The sequence below is a fragment of the Thermoascus crustaceus genome, assembly GCF_041956765.1.
Source record: "Thermoascus crustaceus strain CBS 181.67 unplaced genomic scaffold VTN00scaffold_3, whole genome shotgun sequence".
Classification (NCBI taxonomy): Eukaryota; Fungi; Ascomycota; class Eurotiomycetes; order Eurotiales; family Thermoascaceae; genus Thermoascus; species Thermoascus crustaceus.
This window is the reverse complement of record NW_027192529.1, coordinates 2,568,118-2,587,757: the sequence shown is the minus strand read 5'-3', so window position 1 is coordinate 2,587,757 and position 19,640 is coordinate 2,568,118. Positions and strand designations below refer to the sequence as shown.

Genomic DNA, 19,640 nt, shown 5'->3' with positions numbered 1-19,640 from the left:
TCTCTCTCTCTCTCTTTCCTTCCTCCTTCAACTGCCAGTCTTCTCGAGAACGGGATGTCTGCGAGCCCTGACTTCGAAGATACGAAGCTTCTTTGATGGATCATGTAAAGTCCTCTTCTCCTTCATAGCTCATCAGGATTTTGATGGCTTTCCCTAAAGCTTGGACGTCCGGTCTGGAGCCCTGTCCTTCTGGAAGATGAGGTTCAGGACCAAGTCGAACACTGAGTCTTGCCAACGGCAGCAATGAAAACGACAAAGACAACGTGATAAGATCATTTTCCGGTCCAAAATCTGGTCCGAGTCTAGCCTCGCTCAGTTTCATCGATTATCCGCCTTTTCTTCATTCTCCATACTCTTCAACCACCTCCCCTCGCATCGCTGTTGCTCCTCTCCTCTCCTCGGTCGAAAGTTGATAGACTTTGCCCGGAATCTCATATCAATTCTTCTCTTACTTTATTTTCTCGTCAGGGGCGCCGGTTGGGTATCAATATGATTCAGGTAAGGACCTAGTCAAGCACGGAGTTGCAGACTGACTTGGCAAATCTGAGTCCTTGAAGAAAGGTTACCAGGGACTTGATTGGCTTCGAATAGACTTCAGACATACCGACTAATATTCTGTTCTATCGGCCGGCAGTTCAGTTCACCTGGATCTGTCAGTATCTCTAACTGGCACGCCTTCCGCCTGCTGACTGTTACACAGACGGAAATCATGACCACTAGACCATCGAGAAAGGTATAGCGGTCTGAATATTGGGACGGCTGTTGACGCTCTTTGTCACGAAAAGAGTGTCAACAGCCGTCCAAATGGGCCCAACGATCTCTTCAGATAGCTGCAGCCCATCGATATCCCTCTCAGACGATATCCGTTGTAGCACTCAGTTCATTAGCCATTAGAGGCACGTAACGAATTCTCACTGGTTGTCGTTCATTCTCCACTAACAAATATTAGTCACCAGCCTATCTTCTACATCTGTTCTGGCTGCCCGTAGAGCTGTAACAAACAATATCGCCTTCCCGCAATAGGAACCAGATTGGACTTCGAACTTCGTTGCGCAGCGGGTTGAAAGTATAGCACATGAGACAGTGGATCAGCCGTTGAAGTTGCCAGTAGACTCGTCGTTTGCTCCAACGTCAAATCCTCCGCTGCCAGCTCAGCACAATCGAACATGCACGGAGGAAGGTCTCTGGAAATAGCATTACTTTCAGATCCCTGATACTGACGAGATGGGAGATACCATCAGCTTATCTCAACGCCTATTGTACGGCGCGAACCGGCGTGAATTGAGAGTTCGTGTCTAGATCCTCGTGATAGAATAATCCGTTCTCTCTTTATACGTAAGCTGGATGCTCCGGGTATGCGACGCAAGAACTACCTACTCCTTGTTTCAAGATTGCGTCGGATGGAGTAGGAACTCGCTCTCTCGGCACATCCAGGTTCCTCACCACGTTTCCGGTTCCTTTTGAACAGGGTTATGCCGCGTTCGGCAACAGGGATAGTCTGACTAGTCTAAGCTTAAATCTTAGACTGTCTTGGCATGTTGATCATCCAAACCTCGACTTCAATCGACATGTCAATATCGATTAAAGAGGTGTTCTTTGCTCTGTCAGGGTTCTCATGTTAGTCAGTCTTTGTTTCAAGGATGTCATCAGGGACTAACATTTATATAATAGCCCTACCTTGCTCACCCATATCTTAACGGAGCAACTGTTGTTCAAGGGTTTAGCTGGAGCGTGATCTCGTCCGAAAATGTGCTGCACGCCCGAGTCACGCCTGACTGCATGGGGCTCTGTGTCTTACTTCGTGCCCTGACAGACATGCCTTCGTTTTCTCGCCTAAGTATATGCGACCAGATTTCGAAGATCTCAGCGCATATCAGAAATGCCGATTTCCAGGACTCCTTCTGTAACACCTTGTCGCGATCAAAAGCGTCGCAGCCCTCCCAGATTTCTGGTATTGTACTATGTTGACTCCTTCGCTCCCAAGAAAACCTTGCTCCCCATCTCTTCGACCGTGGGCTCCTTGTCCTTTCCCCGTGGAACGCTCCAAAGTTCTCTTCAACATACCGTGGGAGCATAATCCATGATGATGGCCACGATCATGGTTTGCCGTAACGGGAAAAGAATCCATTCATTGAAAGACGCAATCCGTCGATCGAACGTTTCCAACTTTTCTCTCTGGCTTCTTCTGTCATTTTCCTGGACGTTCCTTGCAGCTATCTGTCTCCAATCCGCCTGATTTCTTTGTCTTCAACTTAGTGATCCTGGTCTTCTCATTTCATTCGCGTGTTTCGTTATCGAAATTTGCTTGCAATCATTTCGAAAAGCCGCGACTGTTCTATCCAACGTATCTTCGCAGCTACTGCTCAGTTCGAGTGACAGAACCATCGAAGCAGCACCCCGTCTGTTTTCACGCGTATCTGTATCCTGCTCCATCGAAAGTGGTCGATAAGGCCGACATAGGTCGACGTTGTTTGCCTCGAGGAGCCAGGACGAGGTGGTTTCTGGGAAGTTCTGTCGCTTTTACAACAAGTGACGCAGACGTTGCGACTATATAGAAGCCCTACCTCTTCTCCCTCTCTTCCTCGTGCTCCCTCCCCCTCCGTCCTCAGGGACGTTTGTATTCTCGGTGTTCGACGGGGTCCTTCTCCCAGCGGACTCTTTCGGTTGCTTTCTCTCCCTCTCCTTTTTTATCTTTTTTTTCCTGTTCTATTTGCCTGTCTTTTGCTTTTCATTTATACAGGTGTTTTTCTGCTGTTTTCTTTTATGTATTCTTGTTTGAATTTTGTTTTGTATAATCTTGTAGCCGGATTCTGCAACCTTATACATTCCCGTTTCGTTCATTTTCTTTTTTATATATTTTCTGTAATTGTTTCTTTTGCGTGTTTTATATATATTGAGGTTTTATTTTCCTGTTCTTCTCTTTCTTCATATATCTGTTTGTCTTTTTTTGCTCTTTATATATTCTTGGGGCCTCAGGGGACGGCCCCCGTGTCCGGAGGATCCTCCAGGCTCCAGCGGGCTTCCAAGTTCCTTCCCTCCTCGACACCGCTGACAGCCGCCAGGTACGTTACCTAATTTCTCCCCAGCTCGTCAAATCCTTCCCCCAGAATCCCCACGGCCCACTCCGCCCCGCTGTCTTCCCTGTTCCGCTGCCCTCCCTACCATTGTTTTATCGCCGATATCGCCCATCCTCAACGCGCAATTCCTCATCCTCCTGCTGTCACCCTCTCTTCACATCGTCACCATCCCCTGAGTCATTCCCACTCATCGCCTCGAGTTGCCCAGTCATGGCTCTGCACAGGGTCCGTGCGCAACAGTGACAGGCAGCCCCCGTTCTATAAGGTCCCTCCTCTCTCCCCATCGTCCTGGACTTCTCTTCTTCTCTTCTTTCTTCCCCAGGTCGCGTCGTTGTTTGTTGTAGAGTGTCTTGCTAGTCTGGTTCCTGTATCTCACCCATTCCCTGTCTGTGCGTGTCGCCTGTCCTCTACCAATCTCCTGTCCTCTGTCTGTCTTCTCTCTCTCTGTCTGTACCCTGTCTACCTCCTGTAGAACCTGTCTCTTGTCTAGCTACTGTTCCATTATCAACTTCTATCTCTTGCTAAATCCCTGTCTTCCATCGAATTCCTACTCCCTGTGGTTCTCCTGGCTTCTGTTGAACTCCTGTCTAGCTACTATACCCTGTAGAACTTCTGGCTCCTATTGAACTCCAGTCCTCTTTTGCACTCCTGGCTTCTATCTATCTACTATCTCCTGTTCAGCCTCTGTCACCTGCTGAACTCCTGTCCTCTGTCTAACTCATGTCTACTGTTGGACTCCTGCCTCGTGTCGAGCTACTGTCTCCCACTGGACTCCTGTCTTGTGCTGAAATTCTAGCTCTTCTCAAACCTCTTGCTTCTGTCAAATTCATGTCACCTGTCTAGCTACTATCTTCTGCTGAACTCCTTCATCTTGTATACCTGGTCTCCTGGCAAATTTCTGTCTTCTACTGAACCCCTATCTCCTATTGAACTCCTGTCTAGCTACTGTCCTTATCTTTCTGCCTCTATACTAGCCCTATCTATCCCGTTTCTGAACACATTTGGAACATTTCCATCCTCCTGTACTCCAGACTTACGCATACACTTTCACAAGCAGTGACGTCGGCCGTTCTTTCTGCCTTTTTTTTTTATAAATCCTGTCTACTTCTTCATACTCACGATAGTGAGATAGATTCCCCCTGTTCTGCCTTCCTTGTGCATTTAGGCAGCTTGGCTTACTGAATCATCAGATACAATGGCCAAGAACAAGGCTGTGTCTGGTGCCATCCCTCCAGCCAAAAGGGCCCGCAAGGGAGGTTAGTGATAATAGTGCCCTTTCACCGTCCCGTAACGTACACGTCTTTTAAGCGCACTATTCTTTGATTTTGCATGTTCTGTTCCTTCAACCCTGTTCACTTTCCCGTCATATACCCGTCATATACTTGTTTCTCCAGCGCATGCTTCATATCTTCGCAGCCCGGATTGCGATGACCCCTTTGACTTTCCCGTCATACACGTTTTCTCAGCGCATTCTCAGTCTGGCGCTTCGATAACACCCTTCATGTCACTATGTCTCAGAGACTCGCTGATAATCTAGCAGTGTCGGGGCCCGAGATGGTCCCGGTCCCCGAGATCCCCGTCCACGGGGACCCCCCAGCGTGGGCAGAGGTCAGTACTGTCTCCCTGATTGCTGTTTCTGTGTTGTGAGCTAATAATGACCTTTCCTAGACTCGTCCTGAGCTCTGCGACGCACTCCCCTGGTTCCGTTCGGTCCAGGGGGGTGCGTACCACAACAGCCAATTGTGCTGGGGGTTCCTCGTGGACCAGGACTGCGGGGACCGATCCCATATTGACGACGAAGTCGTCATAACGAGGATGTAAGTTTCTTCCCTCAAAGTTTCCCAACACCACTAACGGCCACAGCGGGGGAGGGTGCGCCAAGGACGAGGGGGGCAACCTGGTACAAATCAGGGACCAGGATGGGGAGGGGGCAGCGTTCCGAGCCCTGCTAAACAGCAGGGACGGGGAACACCCCGTGGGGTTAATTATAGGTGGGTTGATTCTGGCGCTACGTTCCTGACTCCTGCTAACACTCCGCTAGGGGACAGAAACACTGTCCTGGGGAAGAAACTCCCCCATCGTTATAACGTGATGGCGTACTTCCGCATCACGGACATCTGGTACGAGAAGGTCGGCCAGAAGAAAGGAGCCAAGGTCCGTTTCGAAAAACTCGACCTTGGGGAAAAGAGCTGGTGGGCAGCCAAAGACTCGGGCGCTCCCGCTCCCCTCGAGGAGCGGGACTTCGACACGAAGCCCGAGAGCCACCAGTGCCCGTCGTGTGCCATTGCGAGCCCCCGTATATACAATGAGGGCTGGACGTGCCTACAGCCGTCCTGCAAGAACTTCTGGAGAATCAACGGCACGGACGCTCCGAAGAACCTCTCGTACCACCCCCACTTCCTCAATTATCGGACGAGCCCCAAGTCATATATACGACCCCAGTATAGCCTCGTGCCCAACCTCCTGGAGACCCTTTCGGACGAGGATACGGACATTGCCTATACGCGCATGGCCTGGAAAGGCATTGTGTGCCCTCAATGCCACAAGTGTATTTCAAGGAGATTCTGGAGGGGCTGGAAATGCTCGGACGACATCACTTCGAACACCGCGAACGGCACCGGCACTTGCTCCTTTGAGAAGATGTTGACGATGCACACTGCTTCCCTGCGTTCCGTTACTAGCGACTTCGAATTGGGTGTCGAGGGTAGACGTGCCTTCGTTTTCTCGCCTAAGTATATGACACCAGCTTTCGAAGATCTCGGTTCCTACCAGAAATACACCTACCAGATTCCAGGAGTTGGATCCGTTACGCACTTCGTCGCGACCAAGAGTGTTAATAGTCGTCTAAACGGGCCAAACGATCTCTTCAAGCAGCTGCAGGCCCTAGATATCCCTCTCAGACGCTATCCATTGCAGCAGTCAGTTGGTAAGTATTCTGTTGAGCATCTTTTTTACTGAAGCTCATTTGTACAAATAGTTGCTGGAACCCTGACCTCACACTTCGCTGTCAACTACGTGAGTTCTTCCCCCTGGTGCCTCAATTCCGTCCATGCCTCCTAATACATTTGACAGGGCATGCCGTATAAATACGTTGTCTCTGTCGACTCGAAAGGCTTTGATGAAGCTCCCCGGGAGATCATGCGGGCCTTAGGGCGTCTGACATGGGCCACGGAACACGCCATAAACGCAGCCGGAGATACTTTCCTACCGCCCAACGAGCTTCTCATGCTAGGTTACTTCGAGGACATGGCGATCGGCGTATGTGTCACTGCCTGTCTAGAAAGGATCAACTGCTGACTGTTTCCAAGTATCATGATGACGGTGAATCTTCTCTCGGACCCACCATCTCTACTCTGTCCCTTGGCGCGAGCGCAAAGATGTACATCCGCATGAAGGACAAGTATTACAACGGATGCAGTGCATCGAAGAAACTTCTTGCCCATGATCCCGTTCTGGAGAATTGTGCCAAGTATGACGAGCGACGCGAGCTGAAGCAGCAACTCGAGAACGGTGTGATTACTAACGCTGTCTACAACGAACGCCGTCAAAAGCTTCTCGAAGGGATTAAGCGGAAGGAAGCTGCTCCCCTGATCTACATGCCTATCAATCACGGCGATCTAGTGGTCATGCACGGTGCAAATCTGCAGAAGTACTATGAGCACTCGGTTATTCCAGATGGCAGGCTGCGATTTGCCCTGACGTCGCGCTACATCATGCCCGAACTTGTTGAGCCAAAGGACCATCCGAAGGGGCACTTCACACTTGCGCCGGATGAGATCTACGATGGCGAGTGATCCACTGTCCTGTCATTCAGACATCTTCTCTTTGACCTGTGGGAATGAGGCAGCGCTTATGATTGTTGATGATTCTTCTTCCACTTATACTAACGACCATTCATGGATGAGCTTCGATGGATTATGATGCATGCAATGAGATATGATCGTGTATAATAATATCATGGAGTGGTTGCGGGCGGCGTTTCGGGTTTTCCTGTCTGCTGATTGCTGTGATTCAGGCTTGTACAGAACGCATCTTGTATATTTACCATGACACGGCGGTGAGAGGTTTACTGCTGTTTCTATTTGTCTCGCTGTTACTTCCTCCAGTGCCTGTCAGAATAAAAAGAGTCCATCTTTCGCTGCGCGATATGGCAACAAGGGAAGATTCAGCAGTAGTTCAGTTTCTCCATTTGGTGCCACCTATGGTTACCTAGTAATGAACAACATGCACTTTGAAGGAGAAGCAGCTAAGAGATGCCTCGGAGAACTCTCTGACAAGCAGACAAGGCAGCCTGGGGTCGAAGGGCTTGAAGCGGGGATCCCTGTTATTGTGAGTGTTGAGAGGAGAATCGTTCAGCCCTGTGGCCCCGGCGCGGCCTCCGCCGAGGCACGTTCCACGCGGACGGTCGGGGCTGTACCGTTACTTCATTTCCCTAGCATCCACCGCGGCAGAGCACGTACTTGTACCTGGGGCCGCCCTGACGGTCTGATCGGCCTCGTCACGAGTCCGTCCGGCCGTCACCGTCGACCTGCTCTCTCGTCCGCGTCTCACTCGATCGATCGTCGCTCTTTTGCACCGCTGATTCCCTCTTTCTGGAGTCTTGCGTTCTGCTGCCAGACGCCGTTGCGAGCCGTGGTGGGGATGCCACGGCCGGTGCTCCATCTCCGATCTTTGATTGCGCGCACGACCATCCACCAACCACGTCTGGATGCGATCGATCCCCTTGAGAGCCAGATCACACTCTCCCCCTCAACTCGTCTGACGTCGTCGACCTCCTCCGTTCCTGTCGATTCTGTCCGAGTCGTTCGTTGACCACGCCCTGGACGGGCCACGCTCCGACGCTCTGGTTCGGTTTCGATCGAGTCCATAAGCGGCATCCAGTTGAGCCTTAGGTCGAGCGCTCCCGACGCTCGTATATCCCTCTACCACAATGGCCCATTATCCGAACGGCCACTCGGCGTACTACGGCCAGTCCAACAATACCTCCGTTCCGTCGTCGCAGTCGCAGACATATCAGAGCCAGTATGCTACCTATGCGTCGCATCAATCCCCCGCGCAGCAGGAGTACCACCACGAATTGCGGCGGGTCCCCAGTTATAATGCCGGAGACGACGTCGCTTTCTTTGACAGCCCGCGCGGCCACAACTCGAGAGCAGCAGACGGAAACGCTGGCTATCCGGTGCAGGGCGGCCACGGTGCGGGCGGAGGAGGATATACCAGGTATAGCAACGCCGGCACGGGGCAGGCCAGCTTGGGATCGAGGCATTCGCAGTTCTCCGCGGCGAGTTCGCAGCAGTCGATAGCCAGCCGCACATCATCGCATGGTACCGCGCTGTCGGGCTATCAGCACCAGTATCAACCGCCCGCCTCCTCGGTATCTTCGAGCCAACCTGCCTACAATCCTCAGCAGTTCGGGCGTCCGCATTCCCAATCGCTATCGCATACAACTTACAACCCCCAGGCATACACCGGCTTGAGCAGCGCGCAGTACAGCAGCTCCGGTTCTGGATATCAGCAGTATAACCCAGCGGTCTACCAATCTACAGCCATAGCAAGTGGGTATGGACGGCAAGCAGTTGCTACTTCACCGAGTTATGCACAAAATCACGTCCAGAGCCCCACGGCACCATACGCGCAGATTCCTCCGCCTCCGCCCCCTCGAGGGCCAGATCGCCCGTACGGTAGGCGTCACTCTGCGCACTACTCCGATTATTCGTCCGATCCTCAGTATAGCTACTCTCCAACCCTTGCGCAACCGATCACCTCCGCTCCGCCGCGACCCTCTACGTACACCCCTGTGCCTTCCTCGCCGGTGACCGCCGCCTATTCTGCTGGAAGCACAACCTCTGTCTTGTCATACTACATGCGTGGGTCACAGAGCTCTTCATACTTGCCTGCCGTCCCTGGCCGCACCGAGTCCTCTCCCGTACAGGAGCAGCCTCCGGAGCCTCCTGCACATCTATCGCAGAGCGACCAGCTCAGAAAGCGACGTAGCGGCTCCCACCCGTCACCGAGAGGTTCTCTGCCCACGCCTCCTACTTACCAGACCCAGTCGCAGTTGCCCCCGCGGCGAACTGACACTCTGACTCGGCATCCCCAGTCACGACCTTTGCCAGGACCCCCACCGGATGCAGAAGATGAGCCTGCCTTCCCGAGTGCTCAAAATGGTTCCAGGCATGAGGAGGAGTTGACCTATGATGAAATTATGAGGGAGGTAGAAGCTGCGGTAATGGAAGGTAGACCTGCGGGGACGACGCGGCGGCACAGCTCGCGGGCCTCGCGGGCATCGCGTGTCGAACGGCATGGATCAATTCGGGAGGTCGAGGAACCTGGCACCGTCTTCGCGTTCTCAGATATTCAGCTGTCGCCTGATGAAAGACATACGCATACTAATGGCAGCATAGCCACGGGTACCGGGCAGTATGTTAACTACGATGCTTACAGCGATGATAGTGATGCAGAAGCTGCCGCCGGTCTGGCCATGATGCAGATGGCTGACGAGGAAGAGAGAGCACAAGCTGAGCGTCAGCATGCTCGGGAGCGCAGTGTCACAACAACCTCGATCTTGAGTGCTTATGGGTCCCAGTCGTCTGTCAGACGGTATCAAGAGCAGGATCCGGACAGCGACAGTGACTTCGCGACCCATGATCTTTCGCTATATGGCGGTGGCTATGAAGCAAATATGCACTATGGTGATGAACCGACTTATACCCCTGATGCATATGGCCATGATGAAGTTGACCATGATCGCATTGCCCCCACTTCCGGGTCATTCAGAAGCGATGATCCGCCCGTTGACGACGCAGGACATTACTCGGATGAGTACGAGTATCCTGCTGTGCCTGAAGATCCTGTATTCCCTCCGTTTTCCTCGAGCGCACGGGTGGATACGGGTGGTACAGGCGGTTTGTCAGAACCGAGTCATCTCGGGCGGAGGATGAGTTTCGACGATGGTGATGAGGGTGACGGGGCTTTCGCACACTCTCACGGTGAAGACCGGTCTGGCAGTGAGAGTCCAGACAAGGGAGAGCCTGGTGACCTTTTCTTCCACCCGGGCATGCGGCCGCTGCCACCTGCGCCGGTTGAGCCGGCGAAGAATGCCAATCTTGCAGCACACCTGATGCCCGCTGGGACGTATCGGCACCGGGAGCAGAACAACACACAGCCATACGGCCAGTATACAAACCCTTCGTATCCTGCTTCTCCAGACTCATACGGACAGACACTGCTTAGCCCGTCACCGGTGCCGCGGTCGACGTCCTTGTCGAGTCACAGTAGCACACCCCGTACTGATCCCCCTATCAGGTCGAAAACGGACGCAGATAGAGCGAAGCACAGATCGCAGCAGGAACTGGTTCGACAGCAGCAGACGGCCTCCCATGGGTTCGATGCGACTATCCAGCCGAGCGCCATCACTCTCGATCTGCCTACGATTCCTTCTGGACGACGCAAGAAATTCAATCCTGCCAAGCTTTCGTCGGAGCAGTTCAAGAAATGCTCTGAACCATGGGCCCTTAGCGCCGTTGTTGCGTGGATCAGAGATCTGAGTGAGGAGGAAACCGACCTGAAGGAGCAGGCCATCGTTGACGCGATTGTTGCGCTGTTCACGCACAAAGTCCCGACGATGAATATCGCCGACGCTGAGACACTTGGTGCTCGCGTGGTCAAGAACATGTTGGAGGAGGGAGCGCTGGTGAAGGATGAGGAGTGGGTCAAGTTTGGATCGGGAACTCTCTCTGGAGTCCTGTACCAGATCACCGGACGTGGTTGTTACTCGTCAAGGCTTCATGTACAGGAGACCGAGATCTTCGGTCGCTGCTATTCTCACCACTGTATGAGGACTCTCAAGAAGGTCAACCTGAAGGCGCAGGTTATGGAACCGCAGAGAAAGGCCGAGGACTGGGTCACATTCTACAAAGTCCCGAAAGAAGTGTGGGAGTCCTACCCGAAAAAAGAGATTGATCGTCAGAACAATCTCCACGAGATCGTCACCACGGAAGATGCGTACATCGGACAGTTGGATATTCTGCGGGAACTGTACCGCGACCAGTTGGCGACTATGCAGCCGCCTGTGATCAATCCGAAGCGCCTGAACAGGTTCTTGAACGACGTTTTCGGCAAGGTAGACGCAGTAAAGAAGGTCAACGAAGACCACCTGCTTGCCCAGCTCAAGTACCGCCAGAAGGAACAGGGTCCTTTCATCGTCGGGTTCAGCGACATCTTCCGGGAGTGGATCCGCAAGGCGAAGACAGCATACATCGAATATGCTGCCACGTTCCCCAATGCCAACTACCTTGTTCGAAGGGAAGCAGAGAGGAACATACACTTCAGGCAGTTCCTGAACCATGCTCGCGAAAACAAGATATCGAATCGTCTCAGCTGGGATACTTACCTCAAGGCCCCTATCACTAGGATTCAGCGATACACGCTTCTCCTGTCGACTGTGCACAAGAACATGGTCAAGGACTCGGAGGAGAAGACGAACCTGGCGCAGGCCATCGAAGAGATCAAGGTGGTGGCGTTGGAGTGCGACAACAAGGTCGGTGAGATGAGCAAGAAGGTTGACCTTCTTGAACTGTCAGCCAAGCTGCAGCTCCGGCCGGAGATGAAGAAGGAGGTGGAACTCAACCTAGAACATTTAGGTCGGGAGATCATCTTCCGAGGTGATTTGCAGCGGCCAGGAACGAGGACAAGGTTCAACCTCGTGGACACCCATGCTATCCTGTTCGACCACTACTTGGTGCTGGCCAAGACGGTCATGAATAGAGATCCGTCAAGAACTCTGAAATATGAGACCTATGACGTCTCGAAACTGCCAATCCCGATGGACCTCCTGGTGCTTGAGAGTACGAACGATGACCCTGTGGTCAAGTCTTCCGTCAAGGGCATCTCATCCGTTGCACCTCCAACAGCGGCGCTGACGCACACCAATAGCAGCAATTCCGCTTCATCTGCGGGAACATCGGCGTCTGGCAAGACGCTGGTCCCTAGCACTTCTGTGGACAACCCGAAGGACGACAAGATCCTCTATCCATTCAGGATCAAGCATCTAGGCAAGACCGGGGCGTACACACTCTACGCATCTTCGGCGCAGAACCGTCAAGAGTGGTGCGAGAAGATCATCGAGGCCAAGACCAAGCACGCTGCATCTCTGTTTGCACAGAACGCAGAACCGTTCAGGCTGCGTGTGCTGGCGGATACTGCGTTCGCTTATTCGGACGGATCTCCTGGTTCCAAGAGTGTGCTCATCAAGGGCACGCCTCTGGATCGGGCGATTAGAGAAGTAGAACAGAAGTATACGGGCACCCGGGCGTCGAGGCCACCACCCGTCTGCAGGGCGGCCGTCCACTGTGCCACAGTGTTTCAACAGCCGCCTGGACGGATGATGTGCGCGATTGGTACGGACTATGGTGTATTCATCTCTGACTATAATGAGCCGCGTGGGTGGATTAGGGTATGTTGTTGTTCCCAGACTCGTATTTAGCGTCGGAGAACAGATTAAACTGACCTGACTTACTAGGCGATACAAATCATGCGCGTCACGCAGATTGCCGTCTTTGAGGAATTTAACCTCTTTCTGCTGATCGCCGACAAGTCCCTGATTGCGTACCATCTGGATGTTGTCTGTCCTGAAACTGGAGTACCTTCGCAGACCTCGAACGACTCCGCGAGACGGGCTCCACAGAAGCTATCCGGTAGTCGCGAAGTCGGCTTCTTCGCTGCTGGGCGTACGAAGGACCGCACGCTGGTGTTCTACAAGAAGCGGGATGGTATTTCCTCGACGTTCAAGGTTCGTTCTCTGTCTCCTCAGTCTTTTTATTGCGCATGCTGATCTGTTATAGGTCCTTGAGCCAGTCCTCCAAAAGTCCGCAACCAGCCGTTCCCGTTTCTTCCCCCTGCGGCGTGGGCGGACAGAGTTCTTCCGCGAATACGATGACTTCTACATCCCCGCAGAAAGCTACGGCATCAACCTGTTCCATTCCTCGCTTGCCATCTCAACTCAGCGCGGCATCGAAGTGCTCACCCTCGACAAGAAGCAACCGTGGTCCGTCCCGAATTTGCGGTCTGACACGCCTGAAGCGCAGGTGCATCTGACCAGCATCGCCAACCGGATCAAAGACCTCCGCCCGCTGGGCATGTTCCGCCTCAGCGACAGCGAGTTCCTGGTCGCGTACAGCGAATGTGCCGTCTACGTCAACAAGCACGGCGACGTCTCGCGCAGCGTGGTCATGGAGTTCGTGGGCCGCGCCCACACAGCCTGTCTGTACGGGAAATTCCTCATCCTGCTCAACGAGGACTTTGTCGAGGTCCGCAACGCCATGAACGGTCGCCTGAGGCAGGTTATTCCCGGTCGCAACGTTGTCTGTCTGGACGACGGCAGCCTGATGCCTGGTTACGGCGCCAATAATGTCGTTACCGGAAGTAGCGTGGCCGGTTCCGCCAATTTCAACTCTAGCAGTGGCATCACTAACGGCGCGGCGATGGCGACTTCGGGTCACACGGTCAAGATCTGCATGCAGCATCCGGAGTATGAGCGCAGTCAGATCGTGCTCGAGTTGATTGAGAATGAGGTGCAGAAGGATTGATTGGAATAGGGTTCTTGGTTTCGTTTTCGTATATTCATTTTCCCGTTTCTCACCTTCCACTTTTTGATTGGGCACTACGCGTTCTATTTCTTTCAATTTCTGCGTTGAAAGCCTAGCGCAAGAAAATGTGCTGGAGCAGGCTTTATGGGAATTTCATCACTGGGAGCCTTTTTTTACGGCGGGTTTATTTAAGCATGTGACTCCTCTTCTCTATCTTCTTTGGTTCTCTTCCTTTTCTCTTTCTCACTGGTGAAAATGTTGAAATGGCCCCATTGGCACTGATCTTTGATGGATTCATTTTTTTTGAAACCTGAGTTTGGTCTTTACTCTTCTCTTCTTGTCCGTGGACTTTCGAGACACACCGTCTTATTTTCTGCTGTTGAAAAAGGTGCTTTTCTTTTCTTTTTCTTCTTTTTTGCTCGTCACGATTTTCGCTTTTCAAAACTCTAGATACCATACCAGTCACACACTTGTTGGGGATTTGGATTTTGAGCTACCTACACTCAGTTAACTACTGCTAGCTAGAAAAAAAACTAACTAGCTTCTGCTTTTGCATCTTTTCATTGTTTCATGGTTTATGCAGTGCTACACTGCACTGTAGTTCACTTGACTGCTTTGGATTTGGTGGGGTAAGGTTGGATAGGATAGGATCGGTCTATGCTGGGTTAGAATATTGGATATGAGGAGGGGGTAGGTTAGGTAGACAGGACAATTAACTAGCTAGTTAGGTAGTTTAGTTTTACTTAGGCTAGTTAGTTGGTTACAGGATTTGTGTATAAAAAAGGAATTGAATGGGCAAATCAAATCTATAAATAAACGAACAGACTCCAGGTTATTTATACATACATATCTACAATTGAAATCAAATGCTACGGGATATAACACATCAGACCCAACTTCTTTTTATCTATCCTATTTTATCTACCTAATCTACCTAATCCATTGATTGATTGATCTCCTGTTTTGATGATTTTGGTCTGACAGTAAGATGTTGATATATCATATCTGTAGGGATACGGTATATATGTATATACAAGGCCTCGTGGCGGCGCTCCGCGCCGCCCCCGACCTTTTGCCTACATAGAATATGAACAAAAGTACTTGCCAGTTGGTGGAAGAAGTTGAAAATTCTCAAATCATTTGGTCTGCTGCCATTCAATCTGCCTATCATCCACCTAGGATCTAGATGAGGATCCGGGTGAGCAATCTGCATACTCTTTGGCTTGGCTGATTCCTATTCTAAAACCACATAATTTTGAAGCCGCTGGAGGGTACCAGGACACTATGACAAGTCATATACTCTAGGAAAAGCCAGTGCAAGGCAAAATATAGCAAAAAGCAGCAACAAAGGTGGCTTGGACAGGGGGTATTGTGACGGCGCGGCGTGGACTGACTGATAGAACTGAGTAGGTAGGCGGTCAGATAAGCGGCATGGTTCTGACGCACCAATCCGCCTATATCTTGGAACTCCCACCATGCCCATAATTCCTCTTTTCTTTCCTCATGCTTTGGATCTTGTATACCATAGTTAATATATTAATTGCTATGCCTGAGCGCCGTCACATAGGGTGAGTATCCATGGTTTGAAGCCAGAGAGAGAGAGAGGGACAGGGACAAGTCGAAAACCAAATAACTAAAATAATCGATTTTGCATATATATATATTTCTGAAGATATGTGTATATAAATAATGCAGCCAAAATTCGTTTTATCTCAATCTATTCTACGGAGTACAATCGTCGAACAGGACAGATATGATAACGTGTCGATAGTGGAGCAATCTGGTTTAACTGGTTTGGTTCGTTATAGCTGGAGGGTGTAGGGCTCATTGTTTCAAGGTAATAATGATGTAATCTGGATTCTGATATGATATGGATAGAAATGACAAACGTTGATCTGATCTGATCTGATCTGATAACCTCGGGATAAACATGATGTAGTATCAAGCAAACTCTTAGTCTTAGTTGTTGTACCGGACCTAAAATAAATAGATCAATCAAAACCTGACCAGACCTGTTCTGTTCTTCCTAGAAATGAAAACCTAAAAAAAGGAAAGGAAAACACCCATTACTATGACAAGACACAAGACGGACACCTGAGGTCCACACACACACAGAGCCTCAACCCCTGAAGGGAGGGAGGAGGGAAATGACAAAAGAGAAATAGAATGAGATGGAAGGAAGAGAGATTGTTAAAAGAAGGACCAATAACCGAATCAAGATTTCAAGATTCAAACTCCACAACCTTGCTTACAACGCCACCGCCATCTTTCGATGCTGACTTCCCATCGTCGGCTGCATTGACAATTCCAATTCCATTTCCATCTCCATTCTCTCCTTCTCCCTCTCCCTCTCCCGCACCAGGCGCCGAGGTTGCTGTTGTGTTGTTGTTGTTATTATTGTCAGTGTTGTTATTACCACCATCATCATGTCCCTCCTTCCCGTCGATCATCGATGTGGCCCTGACGCTCACAACCTCCGCACCCTCGAGCAGATCGCGATCCGCGTCGCGGACGCTGCGCCGGTCAGGGTCGCCACTGTATGCGCCTGCGCCCCAGCTGGCGATGCCGCCGATCATGGGGGTCGTGTCGGACGGTCCGCCGCGACGATCGTAGTCATCGTCATCTTCGTCATCGTCGTCGTCGGCTCCGTCGCGACCGCCGAGGGCGTTACGTTCCATCTCACGCTGGGCTTCGTCCATCTTCTTCTTGACTTCGGCGGCCATGCGCATGCCGTCGGAGACGATGTTGTCGAGGACCCCGCGCAGGCCCTTTCCGGGGGGTATGATACCGGCTGAAGCGCCGGCGATGGGGGTGGCGGAGGCGGCGGAGGGTGATTGTTGGGCGGTCTTGGTGCCGATATTGGAGAAGGTGGTGAGGTTGGAGGAAAGGGAGGATGATGGGGCGAGAGATGCGGGGTGTGGGTGATCGGACAGGTGGAAGGACTGCGGGAAGAAGGTTTCGAAGAATTGCTCGAGAAGCTCGTCGGCCAGAATGACCATGCGGAAGGTTGGGAGGGTGATGTGCAATGGGTTGTTGGGATCGAGGGCGAGATTCGCGGACTCTTTCCGGCTGGGAGAGGTCGGGGACGAGGCCTGGGCAATCTGCGGAGTCGATGGTGGGTTCAAGGCGTCACCTCCGGACGACTTAGGTTTCTCGTCAATCTCGAGCAGGTCTTCCTCATCATCCCCAATGCTAAACGCGCCTAGCTTGTCAGCCGCCGTATCCTCCTCCGCACGGGCGCTAGCTTTCTGCGGCGACTGCGGATGGCTTGGGTCGGCGTATTCGAAGCAGCGCCGTATGAATGAGCTGACACTACCCAGGAACCGCTCGTCCGTGCTCAGTCTGGCCTTATCTCTCTGTTCGCGCTCGTACGGAGTCAGGTTGGCATCGTTGACATCCTCGGGTGGATCGCTGGGGGTCACCATGCCCCCAAAGCCTCGCCGGGATAGAAATAGCAGCGCCTCAGACATCCTAAGGATTCCTTCCCGGTCTACCTGGCCATTGCCGTTGTCATCGTAGAGCTCGAAGAAGTAGTTGATTGTGTTCATGATATCCCGTGTGCCCTTGATGCGCGCCAGGCCATTGACGACATTCTGTAAGGTCAGACTTTCGGTGCCTTCTGTGTCCCACTTGCGGAACAGTCGCCGCATGAATTCGTGGTCCGCCGGCTCTGGCGTGTTGTCTTGTTTCGTAAAGAATCTGCCGTACGCTTTGAAACCCGAATTATTTTCAGACGCGGAATCTTTCCTTGATGGATTAGGAGAGTCGGCAACGGCCCACCTGGCCGTGGCCGCAAGGAACTCCCTGAATGCGTCGTAGTCCATATGAGTCGGGCTCGGACCAAGGCCGACACGACCAACTTCTGCGTCAACGGGAGGTCCAAGGATCGACAGTCGTTCGATCTTTTTCTTCTCCTGCCGTCTCTTCTCCTCCTCGATCAACTTCTGCTTCTGCTGGCGGTTATAGAGCACCTCATAGAAGCGGTCATATATCGCCCCGAGGTCGTCGACACTAAGACGTTTACTTTCGGGTCCCAAGTTCCGGATCGACGTCCGCTTCGCGAAACTTTCAATATTCTCCAGGACCGCATCCTTGTGCTTGGCACGCTGCTCCGTGATAGTCTGATGGGTAATGCCGGAGAATTCCTTGAAAGCGACCACCATCAACTCCTGGAATCGGGTGATGGCCCTCAACTTAGGGTTCTCCGACCGCGGATGTGCGGATTCGTCGAGCCGGGAGAAGTACGACTTCAGAATGGAAATGAAGGAACCGTCGTCCTGAACGTCGAGAAGTTCCTCTCCGTTGATGCGAAGGATGGCCAGGCCAACCTGAAATAATACCTTGGGGCCTTCGAGGAAGAATACATCCAAAACACGGAAAGCAAACACCAAGGGCATTGAGTTGATATACAGAGAAAGAAACCACGGCAACGAAACAACAGAAAGCTGTACATCTGACTTGACCAGATGGTCCCACAACACCGGCATGGTTTTCTCGACGAGCGATTCAAAAACCTTCTGGTCCAGCAGTGTGCCATACATGGTCGTTGAGTAGTATCCTGGTAGAAGACGATCACAGAGTACTGACAGGAGGAAGAAGGCCTGTGCCTCAGACATATATCTACCCAAGTTAGTATTTAGGAAAGGCGAAGAAGAGTCAGATGGACAGGGGAACGTACATTAGTAGAGCGGCAACCACAATATTCATGGCCTGGCAATAGCCTATCTGTTCATTGATCCAACTGTAGGCCGTCAAAACCCGCCGCAGCCGCCCAATTCCTTCTTCACTCTGAAAGCCAGGATACTCAGGAAGACTTCTGTTCAAATCCTTCTCGATCTCATCTATCGCGAGGGATTCCCGTCCGGAAAACTTGGACAGCGTCTCAGTGTACAGTTTAGGAGACCGCAGACGTACATAGAGAGATCCGGATGTGATCTCCCATATCTCCCCTCGCAGACGATTCGGTAATCCCACCCTTATGAGCTTGTGGAAGGTCGGTTGTCTAATGAGGGTGGCATTGCGCCCGTTTTCTACAACACAAGGTGGCTTAATAATCAAGACAGGAAATGCCTCGAGGGTATTACAGCGACATACCTCTAAAGTACTCCCCCCACAACCTCATCTTACTCCGATCTCTGAGCTTGCGAGCATCTCCAGGATATCGGAAAACCATGCCCAGCCCAGCATCAGGCGGCTGACGGACTGCGGGGTCCCCCTCTTGACCCTTTGTCTTGCCGCCCGTGAGCAGGTACTCGGAGTAGCAGTCCGCCACCACCACCCGCAAGTTCTCAATCTCCTTCATCGCTTCCCGCAGCCCTTTCTTCAAACCATCACAGAACCGCTCGCAGGCCTGCCTGCTGCCGATCAGCTGGATGGTGAAGCGCTGCGGTACAAACTCCGCATCTTGAGCCTGCTTGCCCAATGCCCCATTCCACGTTGTCAATGCCAGCGAGAAGATATGGCTCAGGCTGTTGAGGCGCTCCACACGACGGATGGAGCAGAGCGGAAGAGTGAAACCGTTTCCCGACGGTCCGGTGCCATTTGTCTGACCGGTAAAAGCGGTCGAGGCACTGAGGCTCGCGGAGGGTGCAAAGCTCGTAGGCTGCGTGGAGAAGCACAGGAAGCGTTCACTCAGGTGTAGCCTGCCTGTATACCGGTTGCCCGCACGGTCGAGATCGCGAGAGCGTTCGCTGTGTGTTGCGGAAGAGGATGAGCTGTGCGGGATCGGCAGGGTCAGCTCCGCAGCGATCTCCTGCAGCGGATTCTGCGAGTCAGGAAGGCGGAACTGCTGGCGGAACAGAGAGGCTTTGGAGGGGTTGCGGTCAGAGGTGGTGATGGCCGGGATGTTGAAGTTGGCCGGGTCGATCAGGGACTGGGCCTTCTGGACGAGGGACGACAGCTGGAACATGGCGCGGGCTGCGTATAACGGGGCAGGAGATATCTTCGATTTATCCTAGCCTTGCAGCAGCCCCCTGAG

The 19,640-nt window shown here is 52.2% G+C and overlaps 4 protein-coding genes across 4 annotated transcripts; 3 read left to right on the top strand and 1 right to left on the bottom strand.

Moving 5' to 3' along the window:
• Positions 1-4,272: 4,272 nt before the first annotated feature.
• On the top strand, positions 4,273-6,871 carry VTN00DRAFT_6124 (uncharacterized protein; the record flags this gene model as incomplete). The annotated part of the gene is made up of 8 exons (XM_069432726.1): positions 4,273-4,333; positions 4,615-4,685; positions 4,746-4,894; positions 4,941-5,068; positions 5,119-6,003; positions 6,055-6,092; positions 6,150-6,335; positions 6,386-6,871. The coding sequence occupies 8 exons, from the start codon at positions 4,273-4,275 to the stop codon at positions 6,869-6,871; spliced, it is 2,004 nt and encodes a 667-aa protein (XP_069288556.1).
• A 430-nt stretch (positions 6,872-7,301) lies between these two features.
• VTN00DRAFT_6123 (uncharacterized protein) lies at positions 7,302-7,889 on the top strand (the record flags this gene model as incomplete). The annotated part of the gene is made up of 1 exon (XM_069432725.1): positions 7,302-7,889. The coding sequence occupies one exon, from the start codon at positions 7,302-7,304 to the stop codon at positions 7,887-7,889; it is 588 nt and encodes a 195-aa protein (XP_069288555.1).
• Positions 7,890-8,007: 118 nt separating this feature from the next.
• VTN00DRAFT_6122 (uncharacterized protein) lies at positions 8,008-13,663 on the top strand (the record flags this gene model as incomplete). Its single annotated transcript, XM_069432724.1, has 3 exons — positions 8,008-12,531; positions 12,598-12,867; positions 12,920-13,663. 3 exons carry the CDS (start codon positions 8,008-8,010, stop codon positions 13,661-13,663), a joined length of 5,538 nt encoding a protein of 1,845 aa, XP_069288554.1.
• Positions 13,664-15,885: 2,222 nt separating this feature from the next.
• On the bottom strand, positions 15,886-19,571 carry VTN00DRAFT_6121 (uncharacterized protein; the record flags this gene model as incomplete). Its single annotated transcript, XM_069432723.1, has 3 exons — positions 15,886-18,283; positions 18,342-18,693; positions 18,758-19,571. The coding sequence occupies 3 exons, from the start codon at positions 19,569-19,571 to the stop codon at positions 15,886-15,888; spliced, it is 3,564 nt and encodes a 1,187-aa protein (XP_069288553.1).
• Positions 19,572-19,640: the final 69 nt, after the last annotated feature.